We start from the raw sequence: 19,194 nt of genomic DNA, 5'->3' as shown, positions 1-19,194 counted from the left end.
ACCAAGATTTGTTTTGGATGCTCGTGCTTTAATGCAGCAACTTACCATTTTTAAATGTAAAACTGTGCACCAGAGCCAAGCCATCAAACCAGTGGTTATATTGGGTTTCCCCCACTGTATGCATGCCTGGGCCATTGCGAAGAAGAATCCCCTGCAGCCAGCTTGGTAGCTCACCTGTAAAGAAAAAGGACACAGTTCATTTCCACACCAAGTCAAAGGTGACCTTGTGCACTAAAGGACAAATTTCCAAAGGTAAGCAGGTACATTTTGTATTTGCTCATGCCATTTAAGTATGCCTGTGTGGCCCTAATTATATGCAAAACTGAAAACATGAAATTACATGAACATAATTTACTAATTATAAGAGATTGATGAAGGAGGAGCATTTTCTTCCTGAACTTTCATTTTAAAATTACCCATCTAATCCCAATTTGCTATTACCAGCAAAAGCCAGGGCTTACCAGAAATAAATTATAGGAGTCATTTATAGATCAAATGCCTCTCAGTGGCCAAGATGCCAATGTAAACTGAAGGCTGGTTGAATTCCAGTAACAATTCCACTAATAAAATTACACAATGTAATGAAGTGTCATGATGGCAGTGCTTCAGAACACTAATCATGTCAATTCTGAGAGTAGAAATAAAGATTATAAATATTGTATTGATAATACATAAGTGCTATCCAGGGTTGAATACAAGATATAGGGATTTGGTGATTTATGACACATGAGGAACAAGAAATCAGCTAAGTTACTACGTGTTAGTCACAAAAAAAAAATCTTTGCAACCTTAATAATGCTTTTTTTTTTTTTAAAAACAAAGTCAAGCACTCACAAGTTAGGAAATGCCAGAATTAAGCTTGGCTGTTTTTCCTTTGTCGTATACATCTTTAATTACTTTATCACATTCTATTTTTTTCCACAAGATCCCTGCCTCGGTCAGTGCACAAAATAGATGACACTCATTTAATGAGAAGCTCTTCAATATTTTGTGTCTTCCTCATTGTTCAATGGGAGACCCCACTACACACTGTTCAAACCCTGCTCTGAAGACAGAATTATTAATAGAGCTGATCAGAACACTTTCAATGAAATGTTTGTCAAAATATCTGGTTCCATCAAAGCTGAAACATTTTGCAGGGATGTACTGATTTTGACTAAGTTTTCAATAGGAAGATTTTTGAGGTCCAGGATGGTCCTCTCTGGTCACTTCCACCGAGAAGCATTCCTGATCTTTTCTGTCAAAAAATGGCTGTTTGAACACAGTTCTGGTTTGTGAAAGTGGTTGAAAGGTTCTGGTTTTGTTCCAATGCAGAATGAAAACAAATTGTGAAACCTTGAAAGCTGTCTTGAAACTAAATGGTCATCCTCTTGTCAGCTCTAATTATTCATTGCCTCATAGGCTCTTTTGTGAAATGTATTGCTCTAGTATCTGACTGCTTTATAAATATCAATTAACATATTTTCACAACACTCCTTTGAGATGAGGAGCTATTATTATCCCTATTTTACAGATGGGAAACTGAGGCACTGAAATTAAGGTCAAAACTATCCACCAATTTTGGGTTCCCAATTTAAGATACCTATGACCTGATTTTTCAGAGTACTTAGTATTATATAGCACTGTATGTTAGAAGCACAGCTCCCATTGACTTCAATTGCAGCTGAGAGTGCTCACCATTTCTGCAAATCAGATGCTCAAGACAGACACCCAGAAAATGAGGAACACACAGTTAGTGGACACTTGTGAAAAGTTTGGTTTAACTGACTTGTCCAGCATCACACAGGATCTCATTCAGCTGCCTTAACCAGGAGCCCATCCTTTCTCTTCCTGCAATCCCCTGCCTCCTTTGCTACACACCTTCCAACTTCTGCAACAAGTGAAGCAGGGGTCCTACAGACAACTGTCTCCTTCACTGTACAGCCCTGCTCTGCCCCAGAACAGGTCCATCCTGTGTACTGAATGAGGCTGGGGTCCTGTGGGAAAAATAATAAAAGGCCATGTAATTTGTGAGGGATATTGGTCCATTTGAGTGAAGCCTGGTGTGTAAAAACTTTAATTTTCTTTAGTAGGTATAAAATTTAATTCTTTGTCATTTAATTAGGATTTGTTATTAACAGGCTCTAAGGCCGCTCTGTCTCTCAGCCTTGATGCAAAGAGGAAGGTGACCCTTCACCTAATTAAGCCATGAACAACTGGTTCCCTAATTTTTTGCTGGTGCAAAGAGCAGTTGAAAAGGGACCTCTAAGAGTATTTTAAGAAAGGCTGAGTGGGAATATGAGTGGGTGAAAAGCAATGGCAGTCACCACTAGGGCATAAGTCACATATAAGAATCTGTCAAGGCCCTAGTAAATTCAGGGCCATGTGCACTCCTAACTGTTACCCCCTCCAGGGGAGCAGAGGGGACTGAGATACTTCCATGAAGCAATCTCCTGCTTATCATATTTTTGGAGTAGCCTACCCTTGTGGTCTAGTCTAACGCTGGTTATTAAAAGAGAACGTCCAGTGAAAGGAGAGACTTTCCAAACTGACCAAGAGCCAAGCTTGCCCATCCGTGACTGGGAGAGGACCATGTTTCTGGGTTATTAGATTTGTGGTCCCCTGATTTGCTCCAGGGAGGTGCCATAAGGTCGAACAAGCTAAAAATCACCACCACAAGGATCCAGGTAGATGTGGAGAATGGCATGTTCCTCCTAGTCCACCACAATGTCACCAAGGGCTGATGCCTTTGCTTTCTGTAGGCTAGCTCTAAGGAAGAGGAGACCAAGACCACTACTGGCTATGCCAGCCTGACCAGCACAGAGGAAGCCCACCGGTCAGCATGAGGTGCCAACCAGAGATATCATCTGTTCCCCTGACCTGCAGTTCTGGGCTGATGCTCTGAAGGCCACGCAAGCTGAAGAACAAATCTTTTTCTTGTATTAAGTAACTTTCTCTTTTTCCCCCTTACCCTATTTTGTTATTGCATGGAGACACCTGCCAATATTACTGATTTTTCTCTAACCCTTTTAAAGCGTGTATGGCGTGTGTGTACACACACTGTGCACATGTAAGCAAAAGCGTAAGTAACACTACATGCCGTTAATCATTTCCCACGTGCTAAGTGAGTCCTCCCTTAAACCATTTTGTTAGCTGGTTTGTATCTGTATGCACCATTCTGCACTAAGAGGGAAATGGAGAGTTGCAGATCTTTGATGTATCAAAAAGTGGGGAAATTAGCCGGGAACTGAGCAAAAAGAGGATCCACATGGCCTGAGCTAGCGTTTAAATTAATGAAAGGGAAGGTGAGGGACCAGCCAGCTCCCTTCATCCTAAACTAGCCCATAAGTGCTTACAGACTCTAAAGGGGAGGGACATATGTTCTCCCCCGTTTAGCTGGGGCCAGCCCAATTGCCACCAGTGGCACTTCAAGGACTGAGAAGGAAACAGCACTTCCTTAAGCCTCCAGCATTTAGTATTTGAAAGAACTGACTTGTTGTCTTAATTTCATGATTTGATTACCGGCTGTGTTCATCTGCTGATATAATCAGTTGGTGATTCCATTCCACATCATTCTCAAAGTGCTTCATTCCAACTGTGACCTTGATGTGATCATTTGTATTGTAAGGTTTTACTTCGTTTAGTAAAAGTTTAAGTAATTGCTCTTTAAGTTAAAGTTTGCTTGTTTATTAATTTGAAGAAGGGGTGGGTGTTTTCCTCTCCCTCAAAGTTGCAACAAGGGCCAAGTAACCTGAAGGGCAAAAGTAATTTAGTAGAGTATTTGAGGGCCACTTGGCTCTGTTTCCAAATAAATATCTATCTTCCTCACAAAGACTGCATCATAATGCATATTCACAAGGGGTCCAAATTAAGGTTGTAAACAAACCAAAAGTAAAGCTATTCCATCATGTGACATATTTTGACACCCTCACGGTCATCATGAGGGATGGAACCTTTAGAACCACCACTCAGACCTCGGTCACTTCAAAAGTCATTGATAGTACAAGCATCCTCTGTGGACCAGCACTAGAGGGGGATGAGACAAACACTTTCATGATGCGTTTCACAGATATTTGCTAACAGCAGAGGAATGGTGAGACTCAGGAGTTATGAGTTCCATTCCAGGCTCTGGAGGAGAGTGTTACCTATTAGGCACAGACCTCTGCCTGTTCTCCCCAAATGTGACTCCTTCTGCCACACCCCTTCCAGCCTGTCTGTCTCCAGTCCTGTCTCTTCCACACATCTGGATCATCCCTGTCCCATTCTCCTTGCCTACCCACTTCCAGTCAGCACTCCTCAGGCATCTCGTTTCAGTTCCAGTCTCTTTGCCCAGCAAGTCTTAGTGTCACCCCTCTGGAATCCCTGTCCCAGCCTTCCCCCACCCCAACTCCTAGTCCCAGTCTCTTTAACCAGACATTCCCAGTCCCGGCTCCTCAAGTAATCTCTCTCTTCCCTACCTTGGCCTCCAGTCACGCCCTTCCCCACATTCTCCATCCCCACTTACTCCCATTCATCCTCCTGGGATCTTTGTCCAATGTCAGTGTGACCCCCCCCCCCAGCTCCTTGTCCCAATCTCTTTGCCTAGCCAGTCCCAGTTCTCCTTTGCCCCAGCTCCTCGTCCAATCTGTTTTCCCTCCCCTCTGATCTCTTTCCTCCTGCCCCACTCATTCTCAGTTCCCATCTCTGTGCCAGCCAGTCCCAGTCTCTCCCCGGCTCCTCCTGTGATTTCACTCTCCCTCCATTATTGACTCTCAGTCCCCTTCCCCTGATTCCCAGTCCCTCTCTCCTTCCCCCACCGATTCAAGTCCCCCAGGGTCTCCATCCCCATCTCCACCTCAGTTCCAATCTCCTTGCTCAGCTAGTCCCAATCTTTCCCTGCCCCACCTCGACTCCCAGTTCCCCTCTACCCATCCCACCACCAGCCAGCCTCCATGCCCTTTCTCCCCACCTATTCTCCTCTGCCAGGTCTGCGTTTGAATCCTGCAATTTTCTCTTCCATGCTGCCTCAGCCCAGCAGGGGGCATTGACTCTCCTGGTCTCTCAATCAACCTACTTTCAGTTCTGGTGCTTGGATCTGGACCTAGCACATCTCACAGCAGTGCAGAGCTGCAACTACAGGGACAGTCCTGCTCAGCCCAAACTGGAACCTGATCAGAATGGACGGAATCTTCAGGGAATCTGAATGCTAAAATTCAAGTCTCTACTGAGCATGTGTGAACTCAGATTTTTCAAAGGCTTATAACTTGACCAAATTTGGGTGGATTTTCACAGGGATAGCAAAAGGCACATCCCTGACACAAAGGCCAACCCCCTGTTAAATTTCAAATCCTTGCTCCAAAGCACGGGGACAGGGAGCAGGACAGGCCTAATACCGTTAAAAAAAAACCCACCATTTTTTAAAATATGCAGAATGTCATCTTGTCCTGCCAGCCTGGTTCTCAAAACTGGCTGAACAATTCTGGCTGACATTTTTCAAAAACATTGAGCCTGAGGCAGACACCCACCATGGAAAATTTCAGTTTGGCAAAGTTCTAAGCAACTGAAAATAGGATAGTATAATTAATAGACAGCAGGTTTAAAACAAATAAAAGGAAGTTCTTCTTCATGCAGCGCACAGTCAACTTGTGGAACTCCTTACCTGAGGAGGTTGTGAAGGCTAGGATTATAACAGCGTTTAAAAGAGAACTGGATAAATTCATGGTGGTTAAGTCCATAAACGGCTATTAGCCAGGATGGGTAAGGAATGGTGTTCCTAACCTCTGTCTGTCAGAGGGTGGAGATGGATGGCAGGAGAATGATCACTTGATCATTACCGGTTAGGTTCACTCCCTCTGGGGCACCTGGCATTGGCCACTGTCGGTAGACAGATACTGGGCTAGATGGACCTTTGGTCTGACCCGGTACGGCCGTTCTTATGTTCTTATGGAAAGTCAGGCAACCTTAATAAAAGGCGATTTTATCAGGCTTGCCTTTAATACATTCCAAGAACATTTATTTAACTAATACTGTGTACACATTACTACTATTTATATTGTAATTGATCCAGTCCTGGGCCAGGATCCCATTGTGCTAGGCACAGTACAAACATACACACCTTCATGTGGTATTAGGTTTGAAATTCTGTGCGGGGAGGGGAATGGATGAAGATAGATGCATATCTGACTGTTCTAACAAGAGCTACAGAAGAGTCTAGGCTCTGACAGACAGCATAAAAACTCAATGATCATATTGTGGCTGTTACAGGTGCCAACACAAAAGCAGATAAGAACCCGTCGCTGAAGTATGGGTGGGGGGGTAATATGTTTTTATTATTCTAGTCTTCTCATGTACCTCCCTTTAGTCTGTAAGAGGGAGCCATATGAAGAAAGTGGCTCTCTTCAGTATTGCCACTAGAGGGCTGAGAGTAGATAAATAATGTACGTTTAATATATTCCGGGTTTTTTTCAGATTGCAAAAGCTTTATTTCTTGTTAGACATATAACAGAACTTGATGGGAAAAAAACACAAGAATTCACTTTCTCTTACCTTCCACCTCACTCCCCCCAAAAAAGGATACATATCTGGGGGGGAACACTTTAAATACCTTCCCTGCTCCCCCCTACAAAGAGTACATAAGATGCATTAGTGCAGAGTTTCCCAAGACATGGGGCAAGGGACTACGCAGACACAGAAGATGTATCAGTTAAATTAAGTAGGTCTCTAACACCACATGGTGGGATTGCTTTCATTCTTCATTAAGTGGGGCTCAGCTGGAAGACACTGTTACGGTATGTACACAATACTGTATACAATAGAAGTGTTACTTTGCACACAGTGAAGAAGACTATTTCTAACACAGATCTTGTATGTATTATTTTCATTCTCTTGGCGAAAACAGCTAGTATCCTAATTAAAATATATCACCACCACCACCACCTCCATAACCGCATTGGTTGTTGAGGCACCATCATTGATGAGCAATCAAACAATTGTCTCCACGCCTGATGATTGTGTGTCAGTGCTTGAGTCTCTGCAAAGTCCATTCCTGTCCACACTTACGTTGTCAGTCCATCTCTTCTTCTGTCTACCTCTTCTTCTCTTCCTCTGTACTGTCCCTTGGAAGATGATCTTGGATAGGCCAGATGATCTTGTTACATGGCTGTACCATTTCAGCTTGCGCTTCTTCATGGACATCAGGAGGTCTTCAGATGACCCAGCGCATTGGATGACAATGTTGCGGACCTCTTCATTAGTGACATGGTCGAAGTAGGAGATACTTCCATAAAATCCTGGGTCTCTCATCTCTACTACCTGTATTTTCCATTCAAGTTCTATCATAAGGGTCCATGTCTTGCACGCATACAGAAAAATGGAGATGACCAATGCTTGCAGCAGTTTCAGTTTGGATTCCAGGGAGATGTTCTTATTCCTCCAAACTGGCTTTAGCTTTGCCACTACTGCTGCTGTCTGTGCAATTCTTGCCAGAATTTCTGCTTTGGATCCTTCATCAGTGATGATTTACTCCAAATATTTGAAATGTTTCACTTTCTCCAGTTCTTGTCCACTGACAGTGATGTGAGCTAATCCCGTCACATTTGTCATCAGCTTGGTTTTCTCTGCCGTATTTTGCAGAGGTTTCATCCAATCGTTTAACAAGGTTGGCAAGTTCATCTTCGCTGTCTATCAGGCCGTCAATGTCATCAGCGAACTGAAGATTTGATATTGTTCGCCCCCCAGTGTTGACTGTGCATATGTGATCTTCTAGGGCATCAGTCATTATGTGCTCCAAGTAAATGTTGAACAGTGTGGGCGAAAGAAGGCAGCCATGCCGGACTCCAACAGTGGTGTGAAACCACCCTCCTATTGTGCCATTGACGAGAACTGCACTGCTGGCCTTGGCATACTGTTGTTTAATGGTAAGAATAAGCTTATGACCAACATTGTACTTCTTCATGGTTGCCCAGAGAGCTTCATGCCATACTCTGTCAAATGCCTTCTGGAAGTCAAAGACGTGGTAGATGTCCTGCTGGAGTTGTAAGGACTTCTCACATAGAACACGAAGGTTGAAAAATCTGTTCTGTGGTACTTCTTCCAGCATGAAATTCAGCCTGTTCTTCAGCGATGATGTTCTCCACTTGTGGCTTCAATCTGTTCAATATGACTTTCAACATCACTTTGCTGGGATGGCAAATTAAGCTTATGGTCTGGTAATTTTGACACAATTGCAGGTGGCCTTTCTTTGGCAGAGGGATGATTAGTGACTCTGTCCACGTGGAGGGCCACTCACTGGTCTGCCAGATCTTGTTGCAGATCTTGGTGATTACATCTATTACCTTTTGTCCTCCGAATTTCATCAATCAAGACAAAGAAGGGAACGGTCTTACAGAAGAAAGGGACATCAATAGGTGGACACACTATTGCTCTGATCTATACAACCGCCAGACAAATGGAGATGCTAGTGTCTTAGACAGCCCAGATTCAGCGGAGGATGACTTTCCAATACTGCATGAAGTGGAAACAGCTGTGAAATCACTCAAGAACAGAAAGGCTACAGGTATTGACAACATCCCAGATGAATTGATAATTAAAATATTTACAGGCTATAAAAACTTCAGGGGACAAACTCCATTGGCCTTATTCACACAAGTAGTCCCAGTGGAGACAACAGATCTACTTTTTGGAGTAAGGTGAGCAAAATTTGGCCCTAGATACACAGAATTATCCAAAAGGTGAAGAACGCTGTAAAAGATAAATGGGGAAAGGGAAGATGATAAAGCAATAGAGTGATGAAAAGTGTTCAGAAGGAGTAGGAGTACTCAAGAAATGATATATGGTAAGAGATCCAGCCATTCAAGTTAGATACAGTACAACATTTTTGCTCATCAGTATATTTAGTTGAAGTAGTCCAGTATAAATATCTGACAATAGGAATGTTTATCTAACGTTCTTATTTGCATAACAGAACGCCTCAGGTTATGCAGTCTCCAAAGACAGTACAGGTGACTGTGGCCCTTTAGAGTCCTCCCAACAACTCTACATGGGGCATTGGAACAGGAATCTGTGCAATGAACTTGGCCCACTGGCCATGACCCAGCCAACCCTCATTTCTGCCACACCACTGAGGATCAGGCTAACCTGCCTTCCCTACCATGCAGCAAAACAAATTTAGTATTTCTGCAGCATTTGGGGCCTTGTCCATCCACAGACGATTTGGCCTTGGTAAAGCTATTCTCTGCCCTGAGATATTTCACATAAGAAATGGGAATCATCTTTGCAATTCAAAGAATATCTAGACTCAAGTTAAAAGAGAGACCTAATTAAATCATGTTCTCACATCAGATTAAAAATACTCTAAAGATATCTGGAGAGTCAAACAACAAAGACAAACCTCTTCCAGTGGCAAATATTATGGAGCAAGGATGGTTTTGTGGTTAAGGTATTGGATAGAGCTTTAGAAGACCTGGTTCAATTTCTAACTCTGCCACAAACTTCCTGCATGACCTTGTACACATCACCCAGGGCCACATTTTAAAGATATTTCGGCACCTCAAGATGCAAATAGGCACCTAAGTACTTTTCAGGATCTGGACCTAGCTACCTATGGATACAGCTACACTGCAAAATAAACCCACGACAGCAAGTCTTAGAGCCTGGGTCAACTAACTCAGATTCATGGGGCTTGTGCCATAGGGCTAAAAATCAGTGTAGGCGTCCCCGCTCAGGCTGGAGCCCAGGCTCTGAGACCCACCCCTGAGTGGGAATGACTACACTGCTATTTTTAGCCCCCTAGAGCAAGCTCAAGTCAGCAACTCGCTGCTGTGGGCTTCCCCCCCACCAGTGTAGATGTATCCTATCTGGCTCCTGAGGCACCTAAGTCCACCCTTTTGGCACCACTTACATTTTCAGATCTGCTGCTCAGCTACTGCCTAACCCTGTAGGTGTTTAAATTTCCACCCGTCAGCATTTGCTTAGCTGCCTATGCACTGAAGCCACTTCACAGGTAATGAGCTGCTTGCAGCCCTAGCTCAAGCCAATGCCCTGAAGCAGGATTCTCAAACGAGGCAGGGGAATGCCTATCTCACCAGCAGAGGCCAGTCAAGTAGGCAAGTTCGGAGCACACCTAACATAGGGTGACCAGATAGCAAGTGTGAAAAATCGGGACAGGGGGTGGGGGGGTAATAGGTGCCTATATAAGAAAAAAGCTCCAAAAATCGGGACTGTCCCTATAAAATCAGGACATCTGGTCACTCTAATCTAACATCTGTTTCCTACCAGCCCCCTGCAACAGAAGGAAGCCACTGATGCATGGAGGTGCAGCAAAGCGTCTGCCCAAAAGGCAGCTGGGGGCACTGGGAAATATAAGTGAGACAGACAGCCACTGTTTCAGCTGCTAGTGCATGGGTTACATAAGCAGGTGACCTGTCTTAGGCCCTACCTCCAGGAGAGGATTCATGGCTGAGAGTCCCAAGCAGAAGTCAGCCACTTAGATGCCTAAGCCCCTCTCTTCTCTGCCCCTCACCTCAGCATATCCCTCCAGGTTAGTTTAGGCAGCTTCCTGCTTAGCCGTCCGGCTTCTGAAAATCCCTTCTGTACACGAAACTTTCCTCATGCATTATACTGGGAGGGATGGAGCCTAACTCACAGCTGAAAATTCCACTGAGCAGCAGGCCACCTCGAGGTCAAACATTGCAATGCTGAGCAGAGTAATGCCTAAAGTACCTCTAAGGATCTGGACCCTAATGAGATTTTTTCCCTCCAGCTACAAAGCGGAGATAAATGATATTTTCCTATGCCCCCTGAAGGATGTGAAGATGAATCCATAAATGTTTGGAAAGTGATCAGATATTACAGTGATGAAGTCATGTTAAATGAGCATGTTATTAGACAGGATAGCACAGTGAGTTACCAGTGAAGTTCCTAGAAACAAGGAAAGCCAAATAAAGGCCTCATAGATGGACACTGAGATCAGTACATAGAGTGAGATAGATAATACAAGCCACTGAAAAATACACACAGGGGAGGTGTGCGTAGCTGACTGAAAAAAATATTGAATGTTTAAAGAGATTCTCTTTGTTTCCACAATCAATAAGTAACTGGACCATCATCTGTTTTAAGTGTGTTCCATTCTGAAAAGTGACTTTAAAAATTGGCATTGTGGGATTCTGTGTATATTGTCTCTGCACCATGACCTAAACCTGGAATCTGAGAGTCAAGCTGGGTCCTCTGAGGCACTGCATCTCTACCAATAAAGATTTTGCAGTTGAGGTTTTAAGCAATTCTGGTTGAGGATTGCAAGCCAGAATACACACAATCCAGAATCCAGTTCACCCCTTATTTGTGTTAGCCACGATTATAGGAGTGAATAGCAATACAATCTTGTTTTTGTCTCTAACATCAGCAGATGTTACTCTGAATTCATACCAGGGGCAGATCTGTTGATTACGAAGACGCCACTTTTGCCTACTTGCTGTTCCAACAACAAACACTTTTTATAAAATCATTCACCTTGCTGCATCACAAAACTCTTTAGAACGAGATAAAATGTGGCAATCAAATCAAGGCAAAAATACTAACCATGGACACGGTATCTACTGAAATGATTTCACTCAAAATGCATTAAAAATATTGATTTTCATTAAATCACCAACTTAAATCACATGACTTTAAATTACCCTGACTCAGCAGAACCGTTCCTTTTTCCCTGGCTTGTTCTGCCCTCTTTGAAATAAAGCCACTGGGCATTACTTATGTCTGCCTTTCTATTTGTCTTTAGAAACAGCTCTACAAAGAGTTACAGTCCCTCTCTCCATCTCCAGGAAGTGAAAATGACAATGTCAGCCACTCCTCTGAACTGAACATGAAGAAAGTGACTAGAGGCTAGTGACTGAATACGGAAATAGGGAGAAACTGAAAGGACAACGAGAAAGGCGGGGAGGGGTAATGGGGGTTGCCTCAGATTTGAATCCACCTGACTTTGCTGGCAACCACGAGTTTCAATGACTCCTTTTCAAACTTACTTGCAGGAAACGTACACCCGGAAATGTACACCCAAATATGTCCATAAAGTGAGAAAAGGCCTGCAATTCGGGGGGAGAAATAAGATCTGATCTCAATCTTCTAAACAGCCATTCACCTCTCTCTCATATTCTCCCTTTCATTAGACCCAGCAATTCCCCTTTTCAGTGTTGTCTTGGGGAAACAAGTGCTAGATTATTAACTCATTTGAAAACACAAAAATACCCACCCAGTTTGGAACAGATTTTCCTTACCTTTCACCTCTGCTTTTATGGGCTCTGGGTGCTCCTCTTTATTTCTACCAAAGATCACATCCATGTCTGCTGCACTTACACAACCTGTATATCCCCGCACAGCTGGTGCTGCTCCTGTGGTCCGCTCTCTGACTGGGCTGCGAACAGCTCTTTCCTGTTATTTATAGGCCAAAGTGCGCCTCCAGCCAGCTGCTGGTGGCTGATAGTCTGTCAATTTACAATAGCTGTTCTTTAATCCTTAGCACATATAATACCATAATTCTCTCCGTCCCGCTCCACACTTAACTCTTTATCTCTGTTCCATTCATAGACAGAGAGAACTAATTCATTTGCCTTTTTGCTCATGATTGAACAAGAGATCAGTTCAGCAGGGGGCTATTGTCTGATCCCAGCTGAATCCCAGGGATTCTGAGAAACTTTGGATATTAGATAGGGATCCTTGCCCATATGACAATGCTGAAGGAAAGAGTAAAAAACCTCCACCTGCTACTGTGATTCTGTTTTTAAGGAGCTAATTAAAAAAAAAAGTCTCCAGAGCTGATCACAGCCTTCTCTTTGGAATACAAGTTTGTGCCATTCTAAGCACTAGCAGGAAATGATCAGTGCACAGCTCTGTGCTTTATTTTTTGAACAGACTGTTGAAAAGTAAGCTAAAGGGCACCTCTCTGAATGAGGAATGGCTGTCTTCACAAACAAGGGTTGTAACATCACTCAAATCATGTAATGGTGAGTAAGTGGGGTTAGGGACTTTTTTTTTTTTTTTTAAATAAAGAGTTAACTTCACTGCTTTTGTTTCAAGATTAGGTTCTTAGCTGATTCCAGTGTTGTTCATTTTGAAATCCTCCCATCAAAGAATTATTTCAATATAAAGCATGTGATTGCAGAGCAAACCAAGGGACTATATATAACATGAATGATAAGACTCCTTGTACAACTGAATATTATACAACTTCATGTGAGATTACCTTGGAAGTCAGAGACTTATTTGTTCCCATATGTTTAAATCACCTCCTAATAGCTGATTAAGCAATGAAAATATTTACATGCTTATTTTATGTAAAATGTAGCTTTCATTACCTATGAGAGCTCTTGCTTGCTTGTGAATATTGCTCCTTTTGTCCTTACTCGCAGTCTTCCCACAGGTCTGCCTTCACACTGCCCAGTTCAAGGCAGTCATCATGCCGCCTTCTTCATTTGGAGAACATCTCACACACTGTGGGCTCCAAGAGAAATAAAGGATAATACAATAACCCAATACAGCTTCTAAATATGGAAATAAAGGTGCTTTGCTGGAGTCTGTAGCATTAGTGAAGAAGCAGCAGGATTTTAAGTGAGGGCTTGAGAGGGAGGAATCAAAGGTGACCCTCCATCACACAGGCTTAGTAATAGGTTTATTAGCAGTGATAGAGAATGGAGAGTATTTTGGAGGAAAGATAAAGGGCCTGATTCTCACACTGCACCCCTTTTCCCCCCACCCCGTGCAGAAGCCTCTCTTGCAACATAAGGCTCTCCACTGGCCCTGTTCCCTGCCCTGGTGAAGAGGGCATGGCCAGAGTGTACTGCACAGGGTGAATAAGGGAGCAGGGGAAGCAGAACATAAAGCAGGCCTGAGTCTGATCTAAATTACATCAGGAGCCAAACAGGTCCCTGCACAGTCCCTGAAAATGGGGAGCACAATGATGGCTTAAAACCACCTTTGCTCCTCACCTCCCGGAGGCCAGGAAGGAAGTAACTGAGAATCAGCCCCAAGGAGTCTGACCCTGTTGCAGTTAAGCTGATGATGGGACAGCCTGTGATGTATAGGGAGATTTGCAAATCGCCAGCGGCAGTTGCAGTAATGAGAATGGCTGAGAATAAACCAGAGAGGAGGTGTAAAGGGAGAAAAGGAGGCGGCCAAGGACAGAGCCATGTGGGAATCTCACGAACAATGGGAAAGAGGAGAACCCACTAAAAGAGATGCTGAAGAAACTGTCAGAGGTAAGAGGAGAGCCAGGAGAGAGGAAAGTCATGAAGGTCAAAGGAGAGGACAAGACACTGAGGAAAGTTTGATTTTTAAGAACAGGCTGGCCAAGCACCTGTCAAGGATGACTTACTTTTACTTGGCCCTGCCTCAGCACAGGGGGATGGACTAGATGCCCTCTCGAGGTCCCTTCCAACGCTACATTTCTACTAGTGACAATGTAAAACCAGCAGAGAGATCCAGGGGCGGAGCCAGGTTTTGCAATGGGTCATTGGTCATGGGCTGGAGAGTGAGCCCACCCCGCACTCACCCAACATGCGGGGCTCCAATGCACCACAGGGCTGGGCCCAGCTCCCCTCTCCACACGTTGAAACCTGGCACACAAGGCCACGGCACCTCTCAGGTTTGATACAATGTCCTAATCTGAATAATCAATAGACACATTACCTCATTTACAAAAGTTATCCTCTCACAAATTCTTCAGTTCCTCATCTCCCACCCCTTGTCAAATCCATCCTCAAGTTTCCCCTCCTTTCCCTCTCCCTGGATTTCCCAACTCACCACCCCACACTGGCTCCTAACAAGTTTCCTCCAGGTCCCCCTTTTAAATTCCTTTTCTGTACCACCTAGAGCCCCCACTTCAAGATTCCCCTCCACCTTTCTGTCTTGCTCTCTCTCTCTCTGTGTCTTCCACTTTCCCCATCCCCACTCTGCCTCTTCCCATCCCTGAGCTTCTCTCCCACCTACGGCACAGTCCCAAACTACGCACAGTCAAAGAGCGATGCACTACATCACACAGCCTGGCATTGCTCTCACTGTATCTCTGTGGCTGTGGACAGCTGGGAGCTACACTCAAGGAGTGTGGCTGGTCTTTAAGGCTAGTCCTGGAGGACCGCCTAGACTAGAGCAAGCTAGAGCCATAGAAATGCAGTGGAGAGCTCTCCAAGTAGAAACGATATTTGGGAGCCAAGTGGAAGCCGCTCAGAGTCAGATCCCTCCCAGCCAAAGGGCTGCTTTACATTTCTGAGCACTTTTCCTGGAAATAGAGTTTAGCAGCCATTTAATACTCAGTTCAGTGCAGACTGTTGCCAAGGGGAGCCAGACACACAACGTACGTCTACATTAGACAGTGTTGCACTTCTTTTCTAGCACAGGTGCTAATAACAGTGAAAGATATAGTGCTGGCCAAACTCAGAACATCTTGTGCCTTCCTCCTGTCAATACTAGCAATGACACTGTTACTAAAAATGAGTGCCACTGCACCAGTGCTGACCAATGGAAACAAAATTTTCCAGGCCAAACAAGGCCTACTCTTGTTCCTTTGTTATAAAATATATAATTCAAACTGTAAGCATGTTTGCTTTTGTGTATGAAAAAACAGTAGTGAATGTTTCACACAGATCTACTTATAGCTGTGTGATAATAAAAACATAATGAAGCAATCTGTTTACCTTTGGACTTGTAGTTTGTCTACTCAAGAAGTAGATTAATACCCTGCTAAGCAGATAGGCAATGATATTATTGCTTATTTGTGTTTGAAAATACATATGTTTATCAAAATCACTTTAATTTCAAGGTCCTCCAGTAGTAAAAGTCAAGTTATCATCAATGCTTGTAAGTGAAGGTACAAATTGTTGGATTCAGTTTCTAACCTACCCTGACTACATTTTCCCATCTATTACTTTACCAGATATGGACTATAATAGCAGAACTGATATCTTACTGAAATGATATTGACTGATATCTCGCTGTGCCAGGATATGTACACTGTATTTTTTTATCTTTGTTAACTATTGCCTTGTGAACTTGATCTCCTTTTGAAAAACAAAATAACATTCAGCTTTATCATCTGTGAATAATTCCTATACCCAGTGTAAATACTTATAAACAATTATTGACATCTACTGATAACATTTTCTTAGCTATAATATCAATAGCTAAAATATTATAATAATTGGACTTGTTTACCAATAATGTTTTGACCAAAATAATTGTTTCTATAAGGAACTTTTTTTTTAAAATTAGACTTCTCTTTTCCTACATTCATCTTTGTTCATTCTACATATAGATGTTAATAGCAATATTAAAATAATTTAAGTAAATACTCCACAAAACCATTAGGTAAGGGTATGTCGACACAGCAAATAAAAGGTGTGTTCTTAACTCAGATTAGCTAAGCAGTTTTAGCTAACGTGGGTTAAAACAGCAGTGAAGACACAGCACCTCTGCTTTTAACTCAGATTAGCAGCTCGAGCTAATGCCTACAGGGAGTTGGGGTTGAACTCAAGCTGCTAACCTGATCTAAAGGCCAGGTAGCTGTGTTTTCACCGCTATTTTAACTCAAATTATTTGCAGCATAGACATACCGAGAGTAAAGGTTGCTCAAGGCTATTACCAATTGAGCCAACATTAATATCTACACCAACCTCAACTCATTCAGTCATCAAGACACCCTAACATTCAATGACTGCTGATTCCACAACAGCCTCCTCCTCCATTCCAGCATGTAACCAAGCACAATCCACACCTTCACTTACTTACTATCACACTCAGCCACATAATCCTAACAACAACCTCCAACAACGCCAGGCCATTTATGTGTTTTAATGTTCAACCAGCATGTTCTAGAATTTACCGAGACATGTTTCTGTCTGTATGAGTATGGAGAACATATCTAACTCTCACAGAGGCTAGAGTTAGGCTGTGTGACTGAATGAGATTGTGATGAATGGTGGAGGTATGAAGGCATCTACAGTAGAAAAGATCAATGAGATTCCACTGTATTTCCTATTATCTTCTGGTTTACGGTGTTAGGTAGAATTTTAATTAAATGCAGACTTATCCACAGCTGTTTTCAGGCACCCTGCTGCCTAACCCAATGTGGCCAAGTGGCTAGAATAGTGGACTAGGACACAGGAATTTGGGTTCTACTCTGTTCTTTGTCATGGATCTGCTGTATGACTTTGGGCCCTGTACCTCAGTTTCCCCATCTGTATAATGGAGGTAATGATATTTATCTACTTTGTAAAGTTGCCATCTACTGATGAAACATATTGTAGAAGACTTTTATTATTATTATTATTAATGAATCCCACCTGTTGTAATCCTTTTCTCCTGTAGTAACTGACTCCTAGCTTTATATCAGTTGCTCTTCTCCTCTAAACTCCGCAGTAGCTCAATAAGGAGAAGAAAAACTAAGCACCAGTTTAAACATAAGAAACAACAGGTCTGGTTCTGCTCTCACTTACACCTGGGAGAAGTAGGAGTGACTCCACTCATGTCAGTGGAGTTGCAATGGCTGGAAGTTCTGAATCAAGCCCACCTTTTTGCAGCTCTGTCCATGGTTGGACACAAAGTTGTCCATAGCATTCTTGTCCAACACTGCAAAGCTAGTTAATATTTTACCCAGGGAGGGGAAGTTTAGAATGATAAATTCGCAGCCCAAGTCCCTAATTAAGATACCATCTAAATTGTACCATTAGTGAGCTGTCAGGACATATCAGCAGATATCCCATACAGCCCTTCCACGTGCTATCTGAGTTCAAGGCTAACCCTGATGCTCAGCGCAGGGGACATAGGACCAGCATGATCACGAGATACTCTTTGCACACGTTTCTCCCCCAGTGACCTTGGCAGCAATCAAGTGTAGGAAGGGGCAAGAGATGCAGCAGTCTCAGTTGGGGAGGGAGTAGGAGACTGCAAATTGAAGAAACTTGTATTACTAGACCCTAGACAATTTTTAAATTTCCTCTAAAAATATGCCGAGGGCTGAATGGAAGACTGGGAGACCAATCTGCCCCAGAGAGCAACCATGCCCTCCTCTCCCAACCGCCCCTTGTTACAAGAGGAATGTTTCATTTAGCACTATGCAGCGTGGTAGCCACAAGGTGGGTGAGGTAATATCTTTTATTCTTTATCTGTGAAGAAGAGCCTGTGTAAGTACACAAGGTTGTCTCTCTCACCAATAGAAGTTGGTCCGATAAAAGATATTCCCTCCCCCACCTAGTCTCTCATTTGGCTCTCACTCCACATAGGCCTGTTTTGTTCCCTTGTCTGTGATGGTTTATCACTCACTTGTAGAGATGGGTGAATAATTCCCAATGAGTGATGTATCGAATGCATTGTACCTCTCCATTGGCAAATTGTCCGTGAGCAAATCTATTTGCTGTTTGAACTTTTTCACCAAATACGTCATTTTTATTTATGGAAAAGGGCCCTGCAGCTTTTGACGTTTTTAAAAAAAAAAATCAGAACAAATAAATTAATCACTTCAGTGGCTAATTGTTTGTCTGAAGCTCATTCACTCCCCTAACAGCGCTGTAGCCACATTGTCCCATCCACGGCATAAACACAAAGGGATGTTAGACCCGTATCAGCTCTGGCACTGCTAGACTTACAGTGCAGCTAGGCCCTAAAACATTTTGCTCAAAAAGTACGTTGTTTCACAAATCCTTTCCATATGAAATGAGTGAATGCCTCACCAAGGTTCTGATACCAGCCCCTCCACGTTCTAGTGTCCAAAACGGGAATGCGAGTTATCTTTACTGGGTACAAAAATTAAGTTATCAAGCAAGAGTTAATTTGCTAATTAAGATAATATCTCAATTGCCCTATGGCAGAGTTCACTGTGTGCAACAGTTCAGAAACCTGAAAAAAACCCTCTCAGCCAGCGACCCAATCGGATTCTGGGCTGAGCCTCTCAGGAGGTGCAGAGAAACAGAGGAGCAGGTGGAGAGAAGGTGGCTGCAAACTCTCTTCTCTACTGCTAGGCTGCTCTCTGGGTGGCATGGCCTTTGTGCAAACTAAAGCAGCCCTAGGTATTACTCTCATTGATGGCAGCCTTCCCTGCTTCCCTCTGAGCTGTTCTGCAGCCCCCTCCTGTCTCATTCCCAGCCAGCCTCCAGGGGCCGTCCCCAGGGGCAGCGTAGGGCTGTCTATGTTGGCCCTGCTCCACTGGAGGTATTCCCCAGAGGGTTGCTGCAGCCCCTTCATGCCACTGAAGCAGAG

The 19,194-nt window shown here is 43.4% G+C and overlaps 1 protein-coding gene across 9 annotated transcripts in view; it reads right to left on the bottom strand.

Annotated features, from left to right (window-relative positions):
- The window catches only part of BCO1 (beta-carotene oxygenase 1), a 104,190-nt gene that overhangs the window by 18,885 nt on the left and 66,111 nt on the right, over positions 1-19,194 (bottom strand). For 3 of the 9 annotated variants that reach the window (XM_039502668.1, XM_039502672.1, XM_039502665.1), the window contains 3 exons: positions 13,305-13,440; positions 12,228-12,434; positions 46-174 (listed from right to left, as the gene is read on the bottom strand). In XM_039502668.1, the coding sequence (XP_039358602.1) occupies positions 46-174; positions 12,228-12,291 (193 nt within the window). In that variant the 5' untranslated portion in view covers positions 12,292-12,434; positions 13,305-13,440. Of the gene's footprint in view, positions 1-45; positions 175-12,227; positions 12,435-13,304; positions 13,448-14,497; positions 14,611-15,910; positions 16,002-19,194 lie in introns of those variants that run through there. The other 6 variants (XM_039502671.1, XM_039502670.1, XM_039502666.1 and 3 more) reach the window with 6 other exon arrangements.

Source organism: Mauremys reevesii, linkage group 16, assembly GCF_016161935.1.
Source record: "Mauremys reevesii isolate NIE-2019 linkage group 16, ASM1616193v1, whole genome shotgun sequence".
NCBI lineage: Eukaryota > Metazoa > Chordata > Testudines > Geoemydidae > Mauremys > Mauremys reevesii.
Note: the sequence above shows the minus strand (reverse complement) of the source record. Positions and strands in the feature narration are given on the sequence as shown.